General features: G+C 37.3%; 1 protein-coding gene across 5 annotated transcripts in view; it reads right to left on the bottom strand.

Moving 5' to 3' along the window:
* Positions 1-603: 603 nt before the first annotated feature.
* TRPS1 (transcriptional repressor GATA binding 1) overlaps positions 604-8,109 on the bottom strand; it is a 251,595-nt gene continuing 244,089 nt past the window's right edge. For all 5 annotated transcript variants that reach the window (XM_045805763.2, XM_045805764.2, XM_045805766.2 and 2 more), the window contains one exon: positions 604-7,276. In XM_045805763.2, the coding sequence (XP_045661719.2) occupies positions 6,215-7,276 (1,062 nt within the window). In that variant the 3' untranslated portion in view covers positions 604-6,214. The remainder of the gene's footprint in view (positions 7,277-8,109) is intronic.

Genomic DNA, 8,109 nt, shown 5'->3' with positions numbered 1-8,109 from the left:
TTTGTGTTTTTCTTTCTGGATACAAACACTTGGGTGAATTTCCCCATGTCCTTCTCCTACCTGGATTTCTTCTGCTTCTTCCCTCTTTCAAAATCATCCTTTGGGAAACCTCCTCTGATTAATTTCATTTTAAGCAAACAAACAAGGCACGTAATATATTAATATAAACTTCGTGCGATTATTACCAGGATCTTCACATCCTATGTGGGTACACTGAATTGAATCAAAGCTAAGCTTCAAAAGCAGGACTTTTTACATTTTGTAACATAAGCACTACCCAATACTCAACACTCAATACTTAATACTCAATAAATATTTTTTGAAATAAACACTTTTTTTATTGTTAATCTTCCTCAAGAAACTAGTATGATTTTTTTTTCTTTTACACAAGATCTATCAATAAGAGATTTGTTAAAGAAAAAAAAAGCAAAGCAAAACAAGTTGAGAGAATTCAGGCCTTTTCAATCTTCATATTTTTGAAAATGGTGATCTGATTTCACCATCTCAATTCATTAGAGCCTGTCTGTATGTTACAACAGTATGTATTTCCTATTGCTACGTGGATGAAAATGAATCCGTATAAACCATACCAACGCCATCATGTATAACTGGTGGTAAAACTTTATTATTCAAGTTTAGATGTAACAGACATCTTTGCTGCCTGAAGATTGTTTGCATAAGAAATACACCAAGAACATGTTTGTGAGTAGAAATGAACATGCACTATGAAAACAAAATTAAATAAAACAAAAAAAAATTCCATGTGTTGTAAGAACAGAACTATTATAGCCAACATTCTAATATTCAAATCAGGACTACAAATTGAATTTTTTCTTAGCAACATGAAATCATTCCATATGAAAGACATTTTCTGCTGGTGAATATTGCTGTAAGTTAATTTTACATTGGCATTTTGAGATGTTTCCCAACCCCATCCCACCCCCCAATTATCCACATTGTCAAATAGTCCACCCTAAGGAATTTGGCATTTCTTATTGTGATATTTGCCTTGTTGGTAGCCATTAAGAAACTATTGTTTTATCAGCCTTGTAATAGTTTTGCCTCTTCATAGTCAACACTATAGGCTGTCTAGTATGATATTTACAGCTCATCTTTAACAAAAATGACCCCAACCTTTTCTGGCCCTTGGGAACTGAGAGTTTAAATAAGCCCCTTGGCCATGTAATAATACTTGGCACTCCCATGGTGCCTTTCAACCAAGGATCTCAAAGTGCTTTACAAAACAAGTACTACATTACCATTATTATTATTATTATTAATATTATTATTAATATATTTTTTTTCCATTTTACAGGTGAGGAACCTGAGGAACGAAAAGAAAAAGTGATCTACTGCAGGTCATAAAATGAAAAACAACCAGGGGTAGAATCAGGATCCAGTTTTGGGACTTATGGGTCTTGAAGGACCATCTTCTCTGATGAAGGCTAAATGTTACTTCCATGTAAAGTTACTCTTGCTTTTCTCTGGTGTAGGATGGGGTGAGGCTTGCAGCTCTACCTTTCCTTTCAAGAGAACAGCATGAGCACACATTATCCAGTTTCCATGTGTGGATCAATGTTGAATTTCACATTTTCTTCATCCCTGACTTCACACACTTCTGCCCTCGCATCTTCCAGAGGTCCTAATTACTGCAAATAATTGTGGACAATTTCTAAACTGCACTGCTATCATGAACGTGTGAATCAGCAGTCTATGAAACAGTATTGGAAAACCAAAAGGAAGTGTTCTCTAAAGAAGTCATCCCTCTGCCCTTGGCTGAGTCTTTCTTTGGGAAAATAACACAGCCCTCCAAAGTCCCAAAGCATGTCTTTCTATCCTCTTCTCATTTACAGCTGCCTACTGATAGAACTCCATCTAGTAGTACCTACCTTTGGTTAGCATATTTAGTTCCACATTCTGGTTGAATTTCAAATCCATCATTTTCTCCTGTGATCTAGGAACGGCCAGCAAGCCCTGACCTACTTGCTTACCAAAGATGCTTTGCATTTTTTTTTCTTTTCTTTTTTTTTTTTTTTTTGCCATGACCCTCAACCCAAAGACTGTGAGCTCATGTAAACTTTAGGCAAAAGGCTGGCCTACAGAACAGGAGCTGACCACCAGCTTCTTTACTCCATGCTCCTACCACTGGACGACAGACACCCCCACTCTGGAATTGTGTTAATGTTCACTAACTAGACAGGCGGGCAGTTCAGAGGTCTCAGGACGGGTCACCTTGTGATGTTTTGCAGCCACACAGCAGAAGGCTAATAATTATTTTAATAGCAGTACTGGTACTCTTAAATTTATTAAGAAAAATGTATGTCCTCAGGCATTTTAAAATCTCTATACATTTACTATTTTTGGAGCTGTATTTGCATTGGATCATAACAGATCATGTGCACATGTGCAACCATAAACATAATGTGCTACCACAGGCTTCGACAAAGAGCTGTTAAAGATAATCACTTTTTTTTTCTTCTTCTCATTAATATTACCTTAGAAAAGAATCCCCATGCTTGTTTTCTAAAATCTACCTTTACTAAAAGAGAACAGTTTAGAACAAAACATCACTATCTTAAAAGTTGATTTTTTTAAAAGAACATCTCAATATGTCATGTAGAAAGAATGGGCACACTCGTTTCCTTTTGAACTACGGAGTTAACGTGTTAAGGTTTAGAGCTCCATCCTTTTCTCATTCACTTAGAGTCCTGTAGTGTCTCTCAATCCACATCCTTCCAAGGTGGGCTGGCTCATTATGATTTTTCTATCCCAAACAACAGTATGAATATATGGGTGAGAGAGGGAGAAAGAAAGAGTAAGAAAAGGCAGAACGAATGTATGAGCTGGTCCTGACCTAAAGTTTGACTCAAAGCTTGATTCAGAATAGAGACAAGTAATTTCAAAAGACTTACAGTTTTTCAATGGTATACAATTTTAGCTGGCATATAGTTTTCATCATAGGGGAAGCCTTTTCCAAGAGGGGAAATTCCTAAATCATCTTGAAAGTCCTTAAAAAAAGTATAAGTACCTAAGTAGGTCATTTAAAATCACAATTTAAGGCAAAATCATTCGGAAACCTTTAAACCAAATAAAAATAACAACAAACCATTTTTATAATATATTTTGAGAGATGGAACAAAGGCTTTCGCAGGTCAAAAAAATAAGGGGTATTTTAGTGTTACAATAAATTTTCATCTTTTTAAAAAAGCCCAACCTCTTCTCCATCAAAATATGTATAACAATGAAAACAAAAGTGAAAATAAAATAATCAATAATAAAGGAATATGGAATAAGATCTATCGTGTCAATGCTATCCAAGAATATTCTACTGAAAGTAGACTGACCATAAATATTCCAAGAATAGTGATATGTATTTTCCAATGCTAATCATTACTACTACGTCTGTCTGAGAAAACAAAAATCAGATTAAAAAAAAAGAGAAAGGAATACATGCCAAAAATGAACAACCTATTTGTGTCTGACACACTGGAGAAATTGTTTATGGAGCAGTTTTGCCCAAAAAGTCATACCTGTAATATTGCCCAAGTTAACCAAACTTTAGACATTCTGCTGATTTGAGCAGTTCATATATAATGTTGCTTAAGGATTGCCACAGTGCACTTTATTACTAGTCTTTTTACTAAGAAAATGAAATATTGTTTTGTTGTTTGGGACATCTCCTCTCTTTCTGAGATCTTTAATGGCCACCTCTCAAGTCTGCCTGTACATTCTGAGATGTATTCATCGAAATTCCTAAGAAAGATAAATCAGCATCACATAATTTGCATGTCAGAGCTCCTCACTCCACCTCTTTATTTCAGTTTATGTGAATATTAGAGCTAGACAGGTGAGATCAGAATAGGGCCCTTTCAAAATGAAACTGAAGCTGAAGGCTTAGTCCTGATTTCTTTTTTCTCTTTCTCTCCTTTTTTTTTGTTTTTTGTTTTTGTTTTTTTTTTTTTTTGTTTTTGTTTTTTACATGAAAACAAAAATGCAAGAATGGAAATGACAACACATCAGAAAGACATTTTAACTTCATTCACTACGACAGTCACAAACTGCTTGAATTCTACCTGCCATCCAACTTTAAGGAACAAAGACCTGGTACTGGGAAAAAGAAACAAAACCCAAACACAACAAAACAATACAAAGCAACTGGGAATTCTGTAAAACTGAGTGCAAACACGGCTACAGAACGCAATAAAAACACCAGTGCTGCGGGGGCCAGCAGCGCTTATCAAAATAATTTCTGAAATGTTTCATCCGAAACATAGACAAAGCAATAAAAAGAGGATATATGTTTATCATTTTAAGCATAACAATGTGAGTTAAGAGCTTAAAAATTAAAAAAAAAAAAAGTACTTGGAATGAATAGTGCTACCCTTTTTTTTCCTAAGTAGGCATAAAAATATTTTCATTTCCTTCTTGTTTTCCATATCATTATATCAAGAACTTCCATTTGTTTCATGTTACCGTTTACAACTTTAATGCACACACACACACACAAAAGGTATCTACCGCAATAGAAATAGTTGCTTCATTACCTTGTTTGCTACATTTGCAAATGTAAACAGCTAGGCAGAGCCAGAACTGACTCTAATGCATGATGGAATATCTTTGTTGCATACGTACACTGTAGAAAATAATTATTCAATATGTCAGGCACCATTATTTGAAATGTAATACATTAATATTTACTAGAAAAATAAGTTTTTTTTTTCCTATTTGTTCTCCCAACTTCTTTAATGAAATAAGTTAATCTGACAGTGCATCCAGTAGCTTGTAATATCTTCTACATCTCCGTGGCAAAAAATAAACTACTGGTTGGGACAATATAATGCAAATTATTTAAGTCAGTCCTTGTACATACATCCTTGTAGCAAGCATTGAGGCTCGACTAACAGCACCTTTAACCAATTACTTAATGTTCAGTTATGTAGCCCTATTTCCCTGAGCAGTTATGCTGAGGAGCTTTCCCTTCATGGATAGTTTTACAAAGCCTTAAGTATTAAAAGTACTATGAAGATATACTTCTAAGAATCCTATTTAATGCTACTTAACTAAACCTGTATAAATCTAATGAAGGGAGTGACTGGTACATATACCAACTGTCAGTCTGTGGTAACGTAACCTTAGACGCTGCCTGGCCACAAAGTTTGGAACTTCTATTTAACCAGAAGAAAATAAATAATACAGCAGGTTACCTTGTGGAGAAATACCATGTATTCTAAACAAATTCAGCCCACGGTCTGAACTTTTGTATCCATCTAATCTTTTTGAACTGAGGGGGATCCCTTTAGTTATAACGTGCCAAGTGAGATTGGTGACCAAGAGGAGGCTTAAAAAACAAATCCAAACTGCTTTATCACATAAGAGAAAGAAACACCTGGCTAAAAAAAAAAAAAAAAAAAAGACTACGTAAGCACTGAGGACACTGTTTTTTAAAAATGCATATATATTTGGACAAAATGAACCTAAACTGCAAACAAAAGGACTACTTTTGAAAGGAGTATCTGAACATCTAAAGGACAAAAATATCAGAGAGGGTGTGCATGTGTATGTACAGGCAGGGCTGGCCAAAATCACTGTGCCACCAGCTGTCACTTTCCTTGCTGCTCTCTCACCAAGCCTAACCACAGCTCGCATTTCTAGGTCTAAGTCGGAAACATGGTCAATGAGAGGAGATTGCTGTAAGAGGCGCCATTTTCCTTTCGCTGCCCAGGAGATTAGATTTCTCCTCGTCTGCCTAGGATTTCGTGATACTTCTAAACTTAGGCAACAACTTCTGGGTTTATGAACAAATGGACCAACGGCCAGGCCAATACTGCGTTAGTATCAATAATATGTAAACCCTTTCAAATTCTAGATAGCTTTGATATCTTTCTTTACAAACATAATAATTAGAGTCTGGTGATACTTCTTATGGACCGTTTCCACAGTACACATTCGCCAAGATGGTTTTTTGACTTAACTAGGTTCTAAAACATGACTATTTACCATCTTCCTTTTTTTTTTTCTTCTCACTGACCATTTGTCTCACTTTTTAATCTTGGTAACCTACTCATCAAAAGAAAGAATAAAAGAAGGGAATTTCATGTTGGATAAGGCAGGCTCTATGAAGTATTTTTTTAATAGGTCTTCATAAGACATTACAAGCTATTGAATTCCCATCAAGAAAACCTATTTCTATTTAATTGTGCTAAGTGCTAAGGTTTTACTCTTTAGGTTTTCCATTTTTTTCCGCTTGTGCATTGTTCCTATGCAGGCCCCTCTGGATATGAGTTGTGAAGTCATATTTGTCCGTGCAAAGATGCTGGCATATGCTGCACTGGAAAGGTCCACTGTCACCATGGCAACTCATATGCAAAGCATACATCACTTCATCCAGAAAGACAATGCCACAGTGCACACATTTTGTTGAAAGTTCATCTTGAGTACTTCTATCAACTTTCTCTGTTTTTACTACATTCAAGGGACCTTCACTTTTTACATTTGATGGTGCCTTCGTTTTCTCCTTGGAGGCACCGTTTGCAGTTGGCCCAGGTCTGGAATGCTTAATCGCCAAATCTAGAGGAATGTCATTGTCTGATCCAACAGCTGAAAAATGAGGAGGCAGATTGAAAGTGGGATAAGGCACATAGTTTTGGCAAGGATTTGGTAGGCCAGGCACGTGACTCAAGTAGTGCGGGTTCCCAGGAACGGAGAGCTTATATTTACTCCAGAATCGCAGCCAGTCAGCTTCACTCTGGAAGTCATTATGTACAAAGGGAAGTCCGAAAAGGGGGTACTGGTACTTTTCAATAGGGCTGCCTGGTGGTGAGTAATTTGGGTGTTTTGCAGGTCTCATGTACTTTTCTATGGGACTGCCTCTCTCAGAACTTCCTTTCCCTTCTGACACAGATGAACTGTTTCCTGGGTCTCCAGTACTTTCCTGAGGACTTTTTATCTGAATGTGCAAAGGTTGCATCCTTTTGTGAATATCCAGAGTTTGGCTGACCAGGACTGGCTGCTGAGCAGAATGGCTTTTAGTCAATGAACCCTGGGCTTCGTATTTACTCAGGCTAGGGAGCGGAATTTCTCTCTGGTGACCTTCAGTTAAATGATCTTCTGACCTCCTCTCAAGGGGGCTTCCGTTGACCTGTTCCTCACTGCCACCCCTCTGCTGTTTGTTGAGCTGCTCAGCCTGAAGTGCCTCTGGGTTAAGGCGCTTTCTTGTCCTTCTCCTAATAATCTGCTCACCGTTGTTTTGTTTAATGATGTTTAAAGGCCTGGGAGTCTGCAGAGAACACACACGCACAACACATAAAAGGGAAATGTGAGAAAATACATTAAAATGCATTAACGATTCCTCACAAATATGAACCACACTTAAGTTCAAAGCAAGGGTAGACTCTACGCTATAGATTTACTAAATCTCCTCCTCTTGCCCTAAGCGGGAGCAGAGGCCGTCACCAAAGCACACTATTTTAGCGCAATTAAATCGTGTCCAACTTTGCAGCGAGGACTGAAAACTTTAACCTACTTAAAAATGGCTTTTCCAAACTCAATAGATTTTGGAATTGCACAATTTAGTGATAAAACTGTGTAGAAAGTTACTTGAAGGAACACGATTTTTCTGAAATATTTCTCAACTTCTGAGTCATGCATTAGGATGTCAGTACAGGAACATGGGAGCTGGGCTTTAATGACAACTGTGGCAGAATTCTGCATTGCTACAGACCATATTGGGTCCCCTCCTTCGTATGTGGAAGCTCGTCCCCACAATGTGCCTGGATCTGGAGATCCGGTCTTCAGGAGGCAAATTAGGTTAGATGAGGACATAGAGAGAAGGAGGCCTTCTCCAAGCCAGGTAGAGAGCTCTCCAACCAGCACCCGGCCACACTGGTACTCTGACCTCAGACCTCCAGCCTTGAGAACCATGTGAAAATATGTTCGGTTGTTTAAGCACCCCAGTCTATGGTATCTGGTTATGGTAGCCTGAGCTGATGAATACGTGCATTCTTCTAAATAACTGCAAATGTGAATATAAAGTATTAAATACCAGAGCATACATAATCAAAGACAAATGAGAAGAATCATGAGGAAAGATATCAGGTACTCAAAGCCATA

Source organism: Ursus americanus, chromosome 9 (assembly GCF_024610735.1).
Source record: "Ursus americanus isolate L20-20 chromosome 9, mUrsAme1.1.p, whole genome shotgun sequence".
NCBI classification, from domain to species: Eukaryota; Metazoa; Chordata; class Mammalia; order Carnivora; family Ursidae; genus Ursus; species Ursus americanus.
This window is presented reverse-complemented; position numbering and strand designations above follow the sequence as displayed.